We start from the raw sequence: 18,473 nt of genomic DNA on the forward strand, positions 1-18,473 counted from the left end.
ACTACTTACTATCTACTATCTATAGCAGAAGAGACTACTATATAAAGTATAAAACTAGAGCTACTTAATTATTAAGCTAGTAAGCTTTAACTAGAGAATATATATTACTCTTAGAGATATCTATATATATATAAGAAGTCTTAGATCTATAATACTATAGCTTATAATAGCTATTCTTTTTACGCGTGCTTCTTATAGTAGCTTTATACTAGTACTAGCAGATATAAAAACTTTCTTACTATATTTTTCTTTATCTTTTCTTCTCTCTACTCTATAGAGTAGTATTAGATAGATAGTAGATAACTATAAATATAGTTATCTATCTTCTACCTAATACTAACTCTACTATTCTTACCTCTTCTACTTCTACTTCTACTTCTACTTTCTCTATTATTATCTACTTTTTTTTTATATATGCTTCTTATAGTAGCTCTATACTAGTACTAGTAAATATAAAAACCTCTTCTTTATATTCTTCTCTATTCTTCTTTTCTTTTATAGTAAAGATTAATATACTATTAGTAATCTTTTAAGTAATTCTAAGAGATTACTAGTAGTATATTAATTATATATTCTCTTATCTTAAGTACTTAAGAAATAGCGCTTTACTACTTCTACTTCTACTTTCTCTATTATTATCTACTTTTTTTTTATATATACTTCTTATAGTAGCTCTATGCTAGTACTAGTAAGTATAAAAATTTCTTTTCTATATTCTTCTCTATTCTTTTTTTTCTTTATAGTAAGAATTATAAAGTTAATATTAGAAGTAAAGTAGATATCTACTTTACTCTTAATATTAACTCTATAGTTCTTACTATAGACTAGTAGCTCTAGTACTCTTAATCTTTACTATGCTAAATTACTAAAAGAAGATTACTCTTTTATTCTTTTAATAAATATATAGTATTCTAGTGTTTTTTCTATAACGTATATATAGTATTCTAGTATTTTCTCTATAACGCATATATAGTCTCTTTATATTTTCTCTGCAACGCATATATAGTCTTTATATAATTTCTCTTATAATATATATATATTTATTACTTTCTATATACTATAGCTCTAAAAGAGATAATAGAGCTTTATATATATAGTAATAGACTGTTACTATAGTAAATACTAGCAAATATTTATAACTTTAAACTTTTTAGGCGTAGTATATAATACTATACTACTTACTACTACTATTATTATTATTATAAGTTCTTCTATATAGTCTTCTAACCTTATATATATATACGCTACTATATATATAATATAGTAACTAATTAGATATAGAATAATTCTATAAAGACTTTATATATACTTATAACTCTGCTAATCTACTACTATATAACTTAGTTATATACTTACTCTTTTAGACTATAATTTTATAGAATTACTATACTACTCTTACCTATATACGCTTTATTAAAGGCTAGTATAGAGTAACTTTAGAGAAGTAATATAACTTATATAGCTAGAATAATAACTCTGCTCTTAGTGCTAAGCATTAGAAAGTTAGACTCTATTAGATATACTATAAGAATCTTAATATTAGTAATAGCTAACTAAAGCTTACTACTTAGTATATAGAGTATTATATATATAGATAGAAGTATTTACTACTAATAAGAAATAGATAGCTAATAGTAAGCGTACTAAAGTATAAGCTAAATTACTTAAGAAAGATACTTACTAAGCTTTACGCTATAGTAGAAGCTATATAGCTTTACTATAATAATAGATAAGAGGTATAGCGCCTTATATATTATAAGGCTTATCTATAGGTAGAGAAGAAAGATAATAATAATAATAATAATAATAATAATAATAATAATAATAATAATAATAATAATAATAATAATAATAATAATAATAATAATAATAAGAAGAAGAAGAAGAAGAAGATAGAAGTAGAAGTAGAGAAGAGAATAGAGAAGAGAGTAGAGAAGAAGATAAAGAAAAGTATAGATAGAGAGTAGAATAAGAAAGAGAAGAAGATAGCGCTAGCGCTATTATACTTAGAGTCTTTAGTATTAGTAGTATCTATCTAGCTACTTTAGATAATATCTTAATTATTTAATAAAGTAAAAACTTATTTTAAAAAGAGTATAGCTATAAGCATAAGCGCTTATTAAGCTAAAGCCTTTATTAGAGTAAGCTTAATATTATTATAAGCTACTAGTAAATTTATCTAACTTAGACTTTAAGACTAAGAATAAGTTTAAAGAGAAGAGAGAGAGAGATTAGATAAATTAATTATAAAATATATATAATTATATTATCTTATATAATACTTCTATGCTTCTATATGCTATAATTATATAATCTCTTATATAAAGCTTAGAATATATTAATAGACTATGCATATAAGGCTTAGAATATATTAATAGACTATATATATAAAGCTTAGAATACGTTAATAGACTATATATATAAGGCTTAGAATATATAGACTAACTATACATATAAAAAACTTAAGATATCTAATTAAAATAATTAAATTAAATTAAGATAACTTTATATTTTTTTCTTCTTATTTACTCTTAATTTAATCTTTTAAACTTCTAATTTAATCTTAGTTTAATTAATAAAAATATTAAGAATTAAATTAAATTAAATTAAGACCTTATTTATTAACAAGTGTGCTTAAGAGTATGCTCGTCAGTGACTTCGATGCTAATATTCTCCTGGTCAAAGCCTTGAGTCTCGCCATCGATCTGCCATCCCTGCTCAGTCTGATTGACTGCAAAATTGGCTCGCAGTGCGCGCTGGCGATGCTGACGTTGGCGATGCGCCTGACGCCGAGCCTCGCGCTGAACCTCGATAGCCTCAATGTGTGTCTGGCGCTGAGCCCCGCGATCGATCTCGCTCAGCGGTTCTTGGATAATGAAGTGGTTGAAGGGAGAATTCTGGGGACGTTGGGGCCGCGGGCAGGCGACTCGGTAGGCGTAGGGGAAGCGCGATACTGGGGGGCAGAAACTAAAAGGATTACACTGCTGTGCCTGATAGGCGGGCGCAAAAAATGGGGTGAGAACAAAGGCAACTGCTGGTATACTAGTGGGTACAAGCGTGATCGTTGGCAAGACTAGAACGGTACGAGTTGAGCCACGCAGATATGTGAAGCTTCGCGTGCATTCTCGAAGCTTCCGCGCACGCAAAGGGTTCGCGCCACTCATGTGATGCTGCTTTCCGTCTCCACGCTCGGATGCCCCCCTGTCATCTGAAATTCCAGCTCTCATCATCACGATGAGTTTATCGCAATCACACACTGTGTCCACCACACACATCCCATGACTGTCTTCTTTGTTCAGTTCCTCATCAAGTTGTCTGGCATTAGCATTTGATAATTAAGCATTATATTATTCTACCACCCATTGTGCACCTACTTACTTCTGCAGCGCGAAACCCATCTTAAGCGCGCCATCTTCATTGCTGTGGATGACATAGTAGTTGCGCATCCAAATGCTACCCAGCACGGAATACTTCATGTTCAGTTGCATGGTGATGGCTCCCACACATGTGCCCTTGGCCTTGTCGTAGGAGCCATAATTAACTTCGCGTCCAGGCACTGTGAGCACGCCGCTTCCAACCTTGAAGTTCAAGTCTGGCATGGTGCTGTTGCACGGAAAGGTGTTTGAGCCCCCTTGTGTTGGCACGTATCCCGGGATCTGGCCATAATAATCCTTGACCACGGCTTCAGGAAGGTAGATCAGTACGCTTCCAGAATCCACGATAACCTCGCCGACGGGTTCGCTGCTGAAAGACCCTTGGCCCACCGCGTACTCGCCAACATCGACCTGCCAATGCTTCTGGGTACCTGATACTGGAGCCCATGTGATGTCGCCTGTGTACTTTGACTCGTCGATGTATCCGAAGTCCCAAGTACCCTTACCATCGACTCGGTGATTTGCTGCAAACAGATTCCTTTGGAGCGTCGGGGCCAGGGTTTCAAAGAAGGTCTTTTGTCTCTCTGGCTGCACCTGGTTGATAATACCAGGCGCAAGACCAAGAATTCCATCCGTGGCGGTCTCGAATGATATTTGTGTCGCTGCCTCAATGGCTTGCTTGGTGGCCGTAAGGGGACCAGCTTTCACCGTATCGAGATACACCACGCCCGAGGCACTCTGTCCGTAGGCGTATTTGATGCTCCAATTATGGTTGGGAAGAAGCTCGGCAGAAGAGGAAGGATGGTACAGCGGATGCCCCTCATCCGCTTGCCATTGTGGACCATCTTCCGAGATGACCCACAAGTCGGCAGAGCCAGTATCATAAAGCATTTTAAACGTCTGGTTGCCGATGACCGTGGGAACATAGAAAGTGTTCCCTCCACTCCGCACGTCGACAAGGACCGATCCTTGTTGCTTCGTAGCGTCCACCTGTCTTCGCTCCAGAGTACCAGTGGTAGGGAATTTCGTCCACAGTTTGTGTAGTTCAGCGACCGGATCGAATCGCGACAAGGCAGGTGCTGGGACGGCGTCGACACTGAAGGCTTCGCCGCGTGGATTTACCACCAAGGCATGAGCGGATGACGCGAAGGCTGCTAGACCGAGTCTTTTCATTGTGATGTTAGATTGAGGCATTGTTTTTCTGGGAGCGTTGCGTCACAACCAAAAAGAATTGAAGGCTACTCGAGTCGAAGTTGTGAGTGAAGAGAAAAACTCGACGACTGATTGAAGAGCTATTAACATCACTTCCACACCGTGCGCTACAATGTATTTCACGATGCTGAATGTTACTCTGTCTAGGATGTTGCATGACTTTGGCTATCTCGGCATCATTTGCTTGTCGATCGAACGTGCGCTCTAGCCTAAAGCGACTAGATCTCCGCCGGTTGCGCGCTATGCTCGGCCTTTTTTGCTAGCATTGTGACCCAAGCTCGTAAAAGTACTATTAATAGCAATCTTGTAGGGGAAGGTGGGAAGGCCCATTGAATAGACAATAAACGCAATACGAGGTCGGCGTGTTAAACGCGAAGCCGAGCATTTGCCTACCAACGTTATTGAAATGAGACCTCTTGGTATCGTTGACTTGGCTTCTCCATATATGGTCGCACGATGCAGTTTGTACTCAACGTTGCTCATCACAGCCTTTGTTACAACATGGCCGATCTCAAGTTGATGTCGCTTGCCCTCCTCGCCACCGTCGCGCTCCCTGCAGTCGCTGCCGAGCTTCCTGCTGGAGTCGTCGCCGTACCTTTGAGTAGAGACTGGGGACTTACAGCATATTATGCTGAGCTCCAAGTCGGCACGCCGCCGCAGAAGGAGTACCTCAAGGTTGATACCGGAAGCCCAAATTTTGCCTTCTTGAATCCACGCAATCCGAGTTGTGCCACGCAAAACTGCAAGACCTTTGGCACATTTGACAATCTCACCTCATCGTATGTGCTTCTCTTCCACGTCGCATCCTAAGTTTAAACGACGGCTAATTGTGGTTTGCGCAGGACATGCCATGACGAGGGGCCTGGTTTCTATGACTTCCTCTCTTCCCTTGGCAATGGAGATTTTCTAAACGATACACTTGTGCTGGGTGGTGTGACTGTGGAAAAAATGTACTTTGGATACACGTCTTCCTATATTTACCCCAACTATGTTACCGGCAATGTGTCCACAATCCTTGGTATGAAACCCCCTCATCTTCTTGACTGTTCCGAGTAGCATCGACTCATCTGCTCATTTAGGTCTATCCTTGAATTGCCAAAATGGAGGTCCCACTTGCACGTACAAGGGTCCGGTATTGTTACCGCAGCTCAAGAACAATTCTATAATCGAATCCATGTCGACTAGCATCTACCTTGGCCGCGACAATGCAGATGTAAAGAACGCGAAAATGCTGATCGGTGGAGCATACGACAAGGCCAAGGTGGATGGTGAGTTATTCACCATTGACATGGTGGATCCACACAACCTTAACCTCGCCAACGGGCAGACCAACTCTGTCAACGTGACCGCCATGGAAGTTGTCCTTGATGGCACCAACCGTACCGCCGCAACATATGGTGAGAAAGATGTCGGACTCCCGGTACTGCTTGACACTGGCATTGCAGCATGGTACATGCCGGACAAAATCTTTGCTGCTACCTACTACGGTCTTGGAGGACGAGGCGAAGTTTCCGGCGGGACGCGACACGTAGCTGTCGATTGCGCCTACCGTGACCCCAGCTACACAAAGGGCTATGTCACGGTTGAATTTGGCACTGCTGGCAAAGTCAGTGTCCCACTTTCCAGCCTCGTGTCGCAGTTCCATGATGGAACTTGTGGATCGTTTATTGCACCACGTGGCGACATTGTGAGCACAATGGGTGACCCGTTCCTGAGGGGAGTATACTCCATCTTTGATCAGGAGAACTTCACCGTCACATTGGGTCAGGTGAAGCATACAGATGAGGAGGACATTGTTGCGATCCCCAAGGGAGGTTTCAAAGCTTCGTCAAAATAAACGCGCGATAATAAAATAATTTCTAATCCTATCCTATGCTGTACAACGATATAAAGACCATTCTTCCGATGCGCAATAAGCATTCTGATCTCCGTGACGTGCCAATCAACCGACCTTCTCACGCTTGCGAACTATTCTGTGCGTGAAAACGTCCATCACAAAGTACCACTCGACGGCCGCGCATTCACAGCTTAAAATTTAGTCTCTCATTATGCTGCTAGGATAGTGTATATTCACGCTGAGAGCGCAGCCATGGCCGCAGTCGTTCCTTGGCCTGCTCGCCAATAGGATAGGCTGAGGATTGCGCTACTACGGCGTGGAATTGTTATCAGCTGCTAGCGGGCGTGAACGTCATTGCAGCGCAAGCAACGAAGTAGACGTCACTAAGAAGATTATACAACTTCGTGAACAAACTGTGGCTCTCTGGAGTCCGACTGGAGTAACTTAGGCTAGATAAGACGTTTCTACCATGCGAGAAAGCCGACCTTGTCGATGATCTTCCCAGTTTCTGCATCTCTCTTACCCTCAGCGACAGTGAGAAGCCTCCAACCACCTTCACTAGCAGTCTCTGCTCCCATTGTCTCCATCAAGTCTGCGCCAAGTTCGCTTAATCCAGTGGCGCAAAATCCAGGACTGACACTGAATACTATGACCCCATCTGCCTTCAGCTTGTGGTTCCAATCCAGCATCAGCATGCTCAATGCCGTATTGCTGCAGCGATACGCAATTATTTAGAAGTCGATATTCTTCGGCCAGCCGGCTGGTTACAGAGGTGTTGGAAGATAAGCCTCGGCCGCCTGGGTCATCTACGAAAGACCAGCAAGGAAGATCAGACGAAGCTCGGCAGACATGAGCAAAAGTGGAGTAAACGTCCACATCATAACGTTGGTGCCTGAAACGTTCAAGTCGTAGGCTTTGTTGAAGCACTCTCGCAGAGACATGTCGCCATGTAAAAGCTTAGCGTCGACGCCGCCGCCTGAAAGATATTAATTACACAACAGTACAGATCTAGGACAACATCCTTACCGGCATTATTGATAAGGACGTCCAGGCGACCTGGCCTCTTCTTACTACCTGAAAGGCCTTCTCAATAGACTCATCGCTGCTCAGGCCAATCTGAAGCAACTAATACTCGCCCTCGTGAGAATGCGACATCGGAAATCCAAGGTCGTGTCGGAACATTAGCAGCTCTCATATCAGTCTGAAACTTACCAGGATAGGAAGCTTGAGCTGGAAGCAACAACTGCTGACCGGAATTGCTATTTCGGCTCACCAATGTCGACAGAGCAGCATTCCGCACCGTTTGTAACAATTCCCGTGGAGCTGGAGAGCTCCAACGCCTACTCACATACATGGTACAAACAACAGGGAGTTGTGGAGATGTGACAATGATGAGATCAGCCTCTAGAAGCTTAGGTCGTTGGAAGTATGGGGCGAACTCTGGCTGTTTATCCCAGCGCCGTAGTTATTGATCTCTCCCAGCGTCCTGCGCTCACATCTGGAAGTTATATGTGAAGGCTATTACTACACTCGCGCTTGTAAAGGCGGTCACTTCACGAATTCAACACTTCGACTCTGGCTGAATGACTGCCAGTGTGTTGACACTACAGCGTGATTCATCCTCCGGATTACAACGAGACTCCTTATCCTTCACAACTTTCTGTGCCAATGATCATCCGGCGACTCGCTTCTTTCATGCCTATTTCGCCAGTTGCGTGGGAACCTGCCTTGAACGCCAGCAACTGGCTGGAAGGGACTTGGTCGAGCTTCGTCTTCTGATGCAGCGTCCTCTTCGTCCGCATAGTCACTTTCATATTCTTCGTCGTTTGGTATTTTACCAGGCTTCAAGTTGTTAAACCTGTCCGCTTCAACACCAGCTAGCAGATCCTCGGTTTCTGTCATGACCCTTTCCATTTTTGGGTCTGGTTTGGCTGGTTCTCTGATTGCCTGCCGTGACTCACAGGGGTCACCGTCGGATGGAGAACATGTACTTTTGGAAGACTGATAAGCCGCATTCTTCTTTTCTGGTTGTTGCCAGCTTCGATCAAAACGATGTGAGGGGTGCTCGAACCCTGTGGAGTGTGGCGAAGGAGCGCTATCCGGCGATGAAGGGCGGGTAAGAATAACAGGATGAGAGTCTACCTCAGAGCAAACACAAACGCCTGTGCATTTTACACAGCGACTCAAAGCTTTGTCAAACTTTTCTGTTGAGGTTGCCGGTGATGCTATTTCTATCGGTGGACTGCATGAAAAAAACTTCGACGCGAAAGAACTGGAGGTTGTCGAATTTGTTGGTTGAAACGAATCGACCCGAGTGGACTGCTGTCTTGGATGGGCATTGAGAACGGTGTCGGTTTGACGCTGTTTCCATATTTCCTTGGCATACTTCTCAACGACTTCATCAAAAGTGAAGAGTAGTTTTGACTCAGGGATGATCGCACTGACGCCAATCCTCATTCTTTGCTCTTGTAGCACCGGGGTCGCGTCTTGCATACGCGAATTGATAGCACGTCTTTGCCTGCGCCGATTTTGACTTTCACAACATCAGCTTCGAAGACCATCTCCTTCGATTGGAAGTACTAGCCTTGTCTGCTTTAGCTCGTCTACCGTCTCTTCCAAGGTGGCGCCGAAGTGATCTTCCAAAGCTTGAATGGCCTGTCGGTCTCCTCGGGCAATCACAGCGTTTATCATTCGTATCTCCTCTTTGATATTATCGATGGCTGTGATGTTTGAAAATCCTCTCATACCCTCTTGCGCTACACTAAGGGATGAACGCAAGTATTTCACTTCGTTCTCGTTGAAGAGCCACTTTACGTGAGCTGTCAGAGTCTTAAGCATCGAGTACCTTGAGTCGTCAGCTAACGCCTGAACTCGAGTCAGTAGCACTTTGAATGCGTCTATTGCGTCTTCAATCCAATCGATGAGACGTCTGGTAGAAGACGTCTTGCGGCCTTTCTTGCGCTGGTCCGAGACACAGACTCTATAGAAATCTTCCTAGAGATCAGCAAAGACACCCATCTCCTTAACAAGCTTCATGAGCTCGCGACGTGCGTATTTGATCTTTTTGGCTGACTTGAACAGTGATTGGCTGAGTTTTAGTGTGAGTGCGCCAAAGGTAACGCCAGCCGCCACAACTCCAGCTACCTCCATTTTTAAAGAGGTCGAAACAAAGATTCGACAATAAAGATAAATGCTATTGAATAATGTGTTCTAACATCGGCGTCTTTAGCAGTTAAAATGTCCAGCGTAAGAGAGCCTTGTGCGAAACCTGACCGGTGAACTGGTGGCTCGGCCTAGTCCTGCATTGAATCCGCCCAACCATTGATGTTCCACCTTCACCCCATTGGGTGTTCTACCCGCGATGCGGGGTCGACTGTACCGTCTGTGCCTTTCGACCAGTTTCCATTCACCGGTATATTCGTGATTGGATGCCTTGGTTTTTGTACGGTCTGGAAAAGTGTCTAAGCCCTGCAGTAAATTACATTGCTTCCGCCGATACAGTGCCTAGGCAATGCTGCTGAAAGTATATCATTGTCTCATCGCTAGAATCAAGATGCACAATTACAGCTTTGAAGCAATTTGGCTGGTGGGAAGCTGCTGTGCGACAACGCCAAGGTTGTGCTTCTGTACTGACGTCATATGCTCTGGCACGGTGCGATAAGATCTTACTAGCTTGGATGCGATGGCAGTATGAGTTCTCTCCTCTTTACAAAATGTTTTCGACGAAAAGGGCGGACGTTGTTGAAAACTTACCGCACACATCGACATCTCGACGCGCATCAGTATCCAGCGTTGAGACCATCACAGAAGCCTCGCACAGGACACAGAACGCAAACGATGCTGAACCATGTTCATCCTGCCAGCGCATGCTATCAATCGCACTAGCACCTACGTATAGTTCTTCCGAAACACACCAGAAGTGCCGCAGACCCACGTCTATAACTGAATTACAAGCTGGTTCCAGAGGGTGCCCAGTGTGTAGTCTATTTCACCAGATCCTGCGGGGCAAAGATGACAGAGTCGTTGACCGAATTCTCAGGTACAGCAACGAAAACTTCAACAGCCTAACTCAATACCTGCCTGATGGTGGGACCGATATAGAAGAGCTTATGAACCCCGGTCCGAAAGTGAAGATGCACATAAGTGCTGCCCTGACTTTCCCCGAAAGCCCGACACAGGTCCCAAGGTATCGACGGCGGGAAAGGAAAGCTATGAATATTGTTCGAGATGTCCTGGTCGGGCCGGCCATCGGATTGCAGCTGAAATTTCAATTGCGGTATACGGCCCAAGCAATGACTCGAATGAAGACCAATACCACGGTGGAGGAATGTTTGGCGATCTATCGGGCTCCGGGTACTGGTCCGTCGGTCAGACTTTAGAAAGCTGTAGCATCCTGATGCTGATGCATATAGAACCAATAACTTCAGATAAAGATGAGAACTCTCAGAGTACAGACTGGTTTGAGTCGCGAGTTCCTTCCGATACACGACTTGACACGAGTGCGAAATGGGATCTTCTCACGTCTTGGGCACAACGATATCACCTGTCAGCCCGAACGGAGATCCCAGACAGCTTTCCGAGTCGATTCCTGGACTTATCTAGAGAGGGTCATGTCCGTCTAGTGGATGCTGTACGTGCGCCTTACGCTGCACTGAGCCACCGTTGGGGTGCCTCGAAGCATCTGATTACTACGACCCAAAATATAGGACGCCTAAGAGCGGGCGTTAGAGTACACCACTTACCAATGATGTTTCAGGATGCAATATCGGTAGCAAGGCATCTCAGAGTCCACGCTTTATGGATTGACGCCCTGTGTATCGTGCAAGACGATGAGCATGACTGGGAGAGAGAGGCTCACAAAATGGGAGATATCTACACGAATTCCGACTTCGTCATTGCAGCTCACTGTGCATCAGACGACTCTGGGGGTTTCTTGGCCGAGTCAATGTCAAAGCGCGAAGCAGTAGAGATCGACTTGCAGAATGAAGGCAAACGGGTAGGGATATATAGGCGCGGCAATATCGACAGTGATATAACCAGCAGCCTACTGTCAAAAAGGGGTTGGGTGCTACAAGAGCGATTGCTCGCAACACATATCTTGCATTTTACCGCCAACGGATTGTTTTCAGAGAGAGGCTCTGAGGTCTTTTCAGAAGACGGTACGCAAGAAGATATGCCCGCGGCGGCAGAAGGCGAGAAATTTTGGACACCATCTGCTATGCCAGAACTCCAGACTGCGTTGATGAGCCAAGAAGTAAAGAGAGAAACGATCACTCGGAATGAGAGTGCGCAGCGCCAGACTCCCTTGGACTGGCTCCATTTAGTCGAGATTTACACCAACTGCGATCTGACTAGGGAAGAAGATAAACTGTTTGCCATTGCTGGTGTGGCGGCGCGAATTTTTGCGCGCTCGAATCTCAGTTGGTGTGCTGGCCTCTGGAGTGACCGGATCTCTGAAGGCCTTTTATGGCTTCCAGGACAAAACTTGACTCGCCCAGTTAACCCACGCGCGCCATCATGGTCGTGGGCTGCGTGGGATGGTTCGATCCACTATCCTCAGAACATTCATGGCGACTCTTTCGAGTCCAAGGCAGCGTTTCTGAAAGTTCAAGGAGTGTATGATACAAGATTTTGTGGAGATGAAGTGTGGCTCGCGGGTTCAGGCACATTACAAATTCGAGTCAAGTTATTTGATCTTACCACCGTCATTTTCACTGGCGACTGTGTCCCGTTGGGACCTGGACCGGACCGCCGTGGATACTTCACTAACAATAACCAAGACCTTCCTCGGGTCACATTGAAAAAGTACCTGAACGTACACACACTTCATGGACGCCGGGCCGTGAATAAGCGCCTGAAAGTTCGCGAACACCGACTTCCTCCGTGCGGGTGGGTAGCTCTCGATGACCACCAATCCGCACCGCGACAAGATTCCGACATGGAGTCTCGTAGTCTGCGGGGTCGCTACTTCGCACTTCTCGGCATCGGTCGCATGTCTTCAGGAGTGGTAGCATGTCTCGGAATATTTTTATGCGTTATGGAAAAAGCCAAAGGGCATCTGGAATATTATCGCATTGGATGTGGTCAATTATCTCACTCGTTCATTTCTGGCGAGCAGCTTGAATATCAACCCGGACGGCAGGATGCGACAGGATGGTCAACAGATACTGAACATGTACAGATACCTCTCGACCTCGAAGATGTATCGACTATCACGATCCGATGACCCTGCTGTCATCGCAGACCTGTTTCATGCTTGCGTCAGTTCGACGTGCATCTGAGCAAAATTCACGTGGGCAAGAAGATGGCATGTTCTAGAATCGAGATATCCTGCACTCTAGACAAAATCTACAACGAAGAAACGTTGCCCTTGAAAAACTACCACATATGCTTGCAATTATTCGAAGCGGAGAGATAATTTCCTATGCATTTGTGAAACACGGATGTCGTGCAACACCGAGCCTCTCACAGCGTTGAGCGCTCCATAATATTCGCAAACACCCATATACTTCCCAACTTCCAGGTTGTAAGCAATCGGAAGGCGTTCCCTTTGCAGTTAGATCGAAAGCTACCCAGGTACCGATACCGTAGTCGGCTTCGAAGCCACGATCGGTCGAAAGGGTCCAGACAGAAAGCAGCATGCAGTCGCGGTCAAAACGTGAGCACACGACACGATCTATCCATCCTGATGCGGCCTTCTCCACATCTCGCGATGTCGCGTGAGAGTGGTGGCAGCTTCTGGAACCTGACCCTTGAAATCGGTCGAATGCAGGGCTACCTACGTCCTGGGACGGTACGTAGTCAGAATTGAAGGCAGCGACTACCCATCCAACAGACCGAGCGGAGCAAAGGTTTCTTAGTCTTTTCTACAATGAGTGTTTACATGTCGGTAACGTCGTAATGGGCGCCACTGTTTCTTCACCGAACAACTTCTCAACAGCAACACTTTCACGACGATAAGTTGACGTAATCATCTCACCCCAATATATAGACGCCGCATACGCACCACCACCCAGCTTCTGCAGCATCCATCCAACAAACGCGGGGTCTTCACCAATGCGACCATCCCGAACCGCATCCAGCCCACCCTCTAAGAACCCTTATCCACACCACTGGCACCCACACCCAACGATCAAACCCCATCTCTCGATGTTCGCAGAACTGTTGGGAAACCCCTAACACCTCCCGCACACCTTCGCATAATTTTCTCGTAAAAACTAAATAATCAAGATGTTGCCAGGTATGACGTCACTCTTACACACCCACGCATCCTGCATCCTGCCTCATCCCGCATCGACGATGACTGCAATCGACAGCACGAAAACGAACAAGCCCGATGTGGTGATGTGTGGCAGAAGCGAAGGGCCAGGGGTGATGTGGCTGCGCGAAATGTCTCGAGGAAGAATGGTGGGTCGTGCAAATGTGGAGTGCGTAGGAGCCAGGTTTGGTGAAGGGCTGATCGTAGAGCGTGATGTCGATGCGAGAGGACTAGGTGCAGGGGTGCTCGGATCGGCCGGCAGGGCGCGAGCCATTGGGTTTTTTTCGGTGGCCGCGCGATGTGGCTGGTGAGTTTGGGTATTATTCACGACTAGGTATTAGATCAAAGGGGCATGCGGTGAGGATGTTGTGGCAGCAGTGGATTGATCAGTGGAGTGAAAAAATGGATTTACTTGTGAGAGCAAAGTGCTACGCTAGTATGATGCTATGCATCGGGTATCTTTTTCTGAATTTGATCTCGTCATATCAGGACCATTGCGCCATTCCCAACCTGCGCCAAACGAACATGCCATGCCATCGTGAACGTGAAAGTAAAACAATCTCAGAGACAAAGGTCAAAGTGATATGTCTAAGCCCAAGTCTTGGAAGCGTTGAGATCCAGCTCGAGGTGATGGGCGATTGCAGAAGCAAAGTCGCGCTCAGAATTCGACGAATGACGACGTCTCTGTCGTCGAATCTGGTGTTCGGCCTCCATAAGCTTCTCCTGGATCCAGGCACGACTCTTCTCGTCCGAGCGTATCGACTCGGTGTTGAGGAGCTCGGTCAACGTTGCGATGATTTGCTGGTTGATCTCGGCAAGCTTGTGTGACTCGTCCATGTGCATGTCATCCATGCTCGACCGCGAAGACCGTACAGTAGTAGTAGGCAGAGGCTCGGTAGCGACAGGGTAGGGTGTGGTGTATTTGGGTGACCAGTCGGGTGAGGATGATAGGGACTGGAACTCGGGAGATGAAGGTTCCCTCGGTGCGCCGAAGGGAAGTTGGAGAGCAACGCGGCGTTGCAGTGCTTCCTTTTGAGCCGTGAGCAGCAGATATTTCTGCATCGACTCATTCTGGGGCTTGTTAGCTATGTTTGTCAAGCATGGTTTGTTGGAGATATCCTTACTCTACACAGAGTTGGTCTTGAGAGGGTTGACATGGTGGATATTTGGAATGTGTGGTGTATTGGCGGGGGCGGTAAGTAACTCGAAGTCCGAACGGCTTCCTTATAGATAGCTTGATGCGTGGAGTCGAGGTGGAGCGATGTGGGACGATATGATGAATAGTGGGTGACCCGAAACCGTTAGTACCCAAGGCTGCGAGATAAATCTAGAGCGCAATGGATGCGGAGTATGCAGGAAGGCTTCTTGGTGGGTTGACTGATATCACGCGTTCGGAATTTCTGCAACGCATGCAAGCGGAAGATATCGAATTAATGGTGGTTTGAATTTGGGTTGCGCCGGTTGGAGATGCTAAAGGACTTAAATCCCCCACAAATGATCTCCATGCCTCCTTGCTGAGTGTACCATGACGTGGAAGTGTTGTAAAGTTGCGACGGGGAGCAACGCGGCTCAAGCCGCCACGGCCCTTGTGCTTGGGCTTTGTCTGGGAACGTGTGAGGGCGTTAATTGCGACCTTGTTCCAAGTCCAGGGGTTTCTAGGTTTGTGTTCTGTAATTGGTCGTCAGGTCCGCCTCTGTCGATCAATCGTTCCAAAGTGAGGGTCCTGAATCCGCCAAGGCTATAACGTCATTGTAAGCCAGCACAAACAGGCATTGAAATCCAGCATCGCGATCTAAATCCAGCTTTGCGCCATGAAACATGCCGTACAACCGTAGAAAGCAGATATCTTGCAACGATGTGCCGTACCTGCATGTGTGCAGTGATCCGCGGAGCACCCACAGAGCCCCACGCTTCCGAGGTGGATGCTGTGTGCGAAAATTTCTTCCATGGCCAATATCCAACATTCCCATGCCACATGCGACATTACCATGCGTGAGCGAAACATGACGCTGGACTGAGACATTTTTGTTGCTTCTGCTCCGTCTGGGTTTTCTGTGCCACAGGGCGCGCACTCCGAACCGCCGACGTCACTTCAGCCCCAAGCTGACCCTGAACCTGGAAGTCCAACTTTGTAGACCGCCTCTGGAATGCTCTCCTCTGGCGCAATCTGGCCCAAACTGTTGGTGGATTTCGGGCCTGCGATAAACCTGTCCCTGCTTTTGTGTTGTGGAAAGGCCAATCAGCGAACCACAGCCACATGCCTAGAGTTAGTAGGCGCCACGTTACGTGGCTAAGTCCCACGTGTGCCTAGTCGCTTCCTGAGTTGTGACGCGGGTTACAGAGTGTACGCCAAACAAGGCAATGATGGCTTGCTGCAATCGGGACCCTTGATACCCACGTATCGCAATGACCAGGACGAGCCTTCTAGAATACGGGCGCCTTCCATGGCAGACTTGGAACGGCGTTTGAGAAGCCAGTGAAGGATTGGAGCAGCATTTTTCTTGCCTGCCGTCTTCGGGGCAATGATCAGGCGGGAAATCATACATGTGATGAGCCTTTGCAGTACGAACCGAAATGTTCCAGCATGACGTACGCCAATCAATTGTCAAGAGCGTATGTCATTACTAATATAGCAGCTTGGAGGTACACGCAGCACCCCTAGACTCCAACTGCGCATGGTACGTGCAACAGTAGTTTATGGACAAGCTTGTCGGCCTGAGTTGACGTGCGCTGTATTGTGTCAGATTTCGTTTACCTGCTTCTTTGCTGTGGGACGATAAGGCAGTGTGTGGCTGACGATCTCATCACTCACTCGTATCCCAGAGAGCAAGAGGTAGCCGCTCAATCCATAGCCTGAAGCAGTACACAGTGCTTTGCCATCGTAACCGAAGCCAAACGATACTGTGTATAACCTCAGGCTGTCACATAGTCCTGCTTAGTTTCTTGGGATAGTTCATAACCCACAGTGTGCGACACGAGGGCTCTCACGCGCAAACGTTGTAAAGGACAGGAAGATAACCCAATCCAAAAAAATAAGGGCACACAGGCATATGAACCCCAGGTTTTTGATTGCTGCATTAGATGATTCGGTGCCCGCTCGCAATGGACTGTTACCCAACCAATAGCCTGGTGGTGGCACGCCATAGCTTAACGCCTATTTCGTTGCCAAGGTCTCCAACCAGTCCCACGTCCCGTCGATAAGACGTATTCCACACAGGGGTATATAATATCATATCTAAGATACATTTAAATATATTAGTCTGACTGCGCAGCAGTTCTAAAGAGCTAGGAATTTTCCTAAAGAGACTATATAAATCAGCGCTACGTCTTTATCTAACTCGAGAGGAAAAGTATTCCTTATATCCCTTACTATTACTATGCAAAATTAACATTTTTATCTGTATCTATAGTTTCAGTATTCCTCTCTATTAATAAGGTAGCCTAAGCGTATTATGTAAGGAGTTATATGAGGAGTTGTAGGAGGAGTCGTATAAGAAGTAGCGCAAGGAGTCGTTTACAGCCTGTAGCCTATTAAAAAGCCTATCTCCTCGTTAAAGCACGTCTTTTTGAAGCACGTCTCCTCGTTGATAGCCTGGCTCCTCATCAATAGCCTAGCTCCTCAATGATCACGTGCACGTCTGATTGCCTATTACTCTAGAGTCCTTAGTGATTCAGCACAACTATAAGCCTTCCACTCATTAGTCAATCACTAGGCATTGCCTACCTGGCGCTGGTTTACTGATGGCTTGTATTTCTACAGCGTCCACTCTTACGCAGTACCGTGGTTTGCATGCCACGCAAGCACGCCTTGAAGCATGGGACCTGATTTGGTACAACACGATCCCACACTCAGCGTACGTCTTTAATTGTCAAGGTGCAATAATTGTATCTAACGTTGGTAGACACGGCCAAAGCGATCAGCAACGCGAAAAGTCTGCTTCGCCAAAGCCACGCGAAGTCCAACAGGCACCGGCCCCGAAGCGGAAACGATCAGAAACACTGCATGGTGAAGAGACCAATTTGATTGACCTGACATCACCAGAGAAACCGAAGACCAGCACTAGGGAGGAAGTCATCGACTTAACATCCCCGAAGAAGCGCGCGAGAAAGGTCGATCCTGTCCAAACGACAAGGAACAAGGATATCAAGGGTCGATGTTCTCTCGTCTTATATGACGATGTCGCGTTCAGGGAAAAGCTTATTTACGACACCTTCGCACACCTCCGTCAGATGCGTCCTGACTTGCTCCCTTGGAAATGGTACGAGACCATCTGGACAACGAACAAGCCACACAAAGATGGCAGCCTATTTGGCGCATGCATGTTTGCCCAGGCCAAACCAGAGAAGGCATACGATGCCTCGAAGAAGGTGCTGGTCGAGGCGGACGTTTATTACCTTCATTGGTTCTGCAGCACTGGTTGCTCGGAGCGGCATCAAATCAAGATGCGGACGAGGCCGGCAACGCTCCTAGGGGCCGGTCCGATCGACCAAGCTACTGGACACAGTAATTGAAAGAAGAAATTGACACCACAGCGCTCTGCTCCAACTCCACTTGTCAAGATGTCAGGCACTCTCGTGCCCCGAGCCGAGATCAGACCCGAGCAACCGGACGTGCATCAGCGTTGAGGGAAGTGCTCTTAAGTGCAAGTGTGAAGTTGGGAACGAGAGTGGAGCGGTATGCTTGCCAGACCTGCGCATCGCTGTCGTGGACCGACTTCCACACATATATATAGAGACAGTACATACTCGCAGATCTATTATGCTACTACTCAGGCCCGATCGACACTCATAT

At 46.2% G+C, this 18,473-nt stretch overlaps 10 protein-coding genes across 10 annotated transcripts; 4 read left to right on the forward strand and 6 right to left on the reverse strand.

Moving 5' to 3' along the window:
• Nucleotides 1-3,374: 3,374 nt before the first annotated feature.
• SNOG_15907 (hypothetical protein) lies at nt 3,375-4,629 on the reverse strand (the record flags this gene model as incomplete). Its single annotated transcript, XM_001805989.1, has 1 exon — nt 3,375-4,629. Exon 1 carries the CDS (start codon nt 4,566-4,568, stop codon nt 3,375-3,377), a length of 1,194 nt encoding a protein of 397 aa, XP_001806041.1. The 5' UTR covers nt 4,569-4,629.
• A 458-nt stretch (nt 4,630-5,087) lies between these two features.
• SNOG_15908 (hypothetical protein) lies at nt 5,088-6,452 on the forward strand (the record flags this gene model as incomplete). Its single annotated transcript, XM_001805990.1, has 3 exons — nt 5,088-5,365; nt 5,429-5,604; nt 5,666-6,452. The coding sequence occupies 3 exons, from the start codon at nt 5,088-5,090 to the stop codon at nt 6,421-6,423; spliced, it is 1,212 nt and encodes a 403-aa protein (XP_001806042.1). The 3' UTR covers nt 6,424-6,452.
• A 777-nt stretch (nt 6,453-7,229) lies between these two features.
• On the reverse strand, nt 7,230-7,777 carry SNOG_15909 (hypothetical protein; the record flags this gene model as incomplete). The annotated part of the gene is made up of 3 exons (XM_001805991.1): nt 7,230-7,399; nt 7,450-7,497; nt 7,636-7,777. 3 exons carry the CDS (start codon nt 7,775-7,777, stop codon nt 7,230-7,232), a joined length of 360 nt encoding a protein of 119 aa, XP_001806043.1.
• Nucleotides 7,778-7,827: 50 nt separating this feature from the next.
• On the reverse strand, nt 7,828-8,337 carry SNOG_15910 (hypothetical protein; the record flags this gene model as incomplete). Its single annotated transcript, XM_001805992.1, has 2 exons — nt 7,828-7,921; nt 8,147-8,337. 2 exons carry the CDS (start codon nt 8,335-8,337, stop codon nt 7,828-7,830), a joined length of 285 nt encoding a protein of 94 aa, XP_001806044.1.
• A 630-nt stretch (nt 8,338-8,967) lies between these two features.
• SNOG_15911 (hypothetical protein) lies at nt 8,968-9,573 on the reverse strand (the record flags this gene model as incomplete). Its single annotated transcript, XM_001805993.1, has 2 exons — nt 8,968-9,288; nt 9,451-9,573. 2 exons carry the CDS (start codon nt 9,571-9,573, stop codon nt 8,968-8,970), a joined length of 444 nt encoding a protein of 147 aa, XP_001806045.1.
• A 1,711-nt stretch (nt 9,574-11,284) lies between these two features.
• Nucleotides 11,285-12,649, forward strand: SNOG_15912 (hypothetical protein; the record flags this gene model as incomplete). The annotated part of the gene is made up of 2 exons (XM_001805994.1): nt 11,285-12,430; nt 12,605-12,649. The coding sequence occupies 2 exons, from the start codon at nt 11,285-11,287 to the stop codon at nt 12,647-12,649; spliced, it is 1,191 nt and encodes a 396-aa protein (XP_001806046.1).
• A 486-nt stretch (nt 12,650-13,135) lies between these two features.
• Nucleotides 13,136-14,175, forward strand: SNOG_15913 (hypothetical protein; the record flags this gene model as incomplete). The annotated part of the gene is made up of 2 exons (XM_001805995.1): nt 13,136-13,216; nt 13,440-14,175. 2 exons carry the CDS (start codon nt 13,136-13,138, stop codon nt 13,515-13,517), a joined length of 159 nt encoding a protein of 52 aa, XP_001806047.1. The 3' UTR covers nt 13,518-14,175.
• Nucleotides 13,707-14,218, reverse strand: SNOG_15914 (hypothetical protein; the record flags this gene model as incomplete). The annotated part of the gene is made up of 2 exons (XM_001805996.1): nt 13,707-13,985; nt 14,174-14,218. 2 exons carry the CDS (start codon nt 14,216-14,218, stop codon nt 13,707-13,709), a joined length of 324 nt encoding a protein of 107 aa, XP_001806048.1.
• Nucleotides 14,072-14,859, reverse strand: SNOG_15915 (hypothetical protein). Its single transcript, XM_001805997.1, has 2 exons — nt 14,806-14,859; nt 14,072-14,752 (listed from the first exon to the last, which is right to left on the reverse strand). Exons 1-2 carry the CDS (start codon nt 14,836-14,838, stop codon nt 14,270-14,272), a joined length of 516 nt encoding a protein of 171 aa, XP_001806049.1. The 5' UTR covers nt 14,839-14,859; the 3' UTR covers nt 14,072-14,269.
• A 2,390-nt stretch (nt 14,860-17,249) lies between these two features.
• On the forward strand, nt 17,250-18,337 carry SNOG_15916 (hypothetical protein). The gene is made up of 2 exons (XM_001805998.1): nt 17,250-17,535; nt 17,584-18,337. The coding sequence occupies exons 1-2, from the start codon at nt 17,423-17,425 to the stop codon at nt 18,191-18,193; spliced, it is 723 nt and encodes a 240-aa protein (XP_001806050.1). The 5' UTR covers nt 17,250-17,422; the 3' UTR covers nt 18,194-18,337.
• The last annotated feature ends 136 nt before the right edge of the window (nt 18,338-18,473 follow it).

The sequence above is a fragment of the Parastagonospora nodorum genome (genome assembly GCF_000146915.1).
Source record: "Parastagonospora nodorum SN15 chromosome Unknown scaffold_41, whole genome shotgun sequence".
Classification (NCBI taxonomy): domain Eukaryota; kingdom Fungi; phylum Ascomycota; class Dothideomycetes; order Pleosporales; family Phaeosphaeriaceae; genus Parastagonospora; species Parastagonospora nodorum.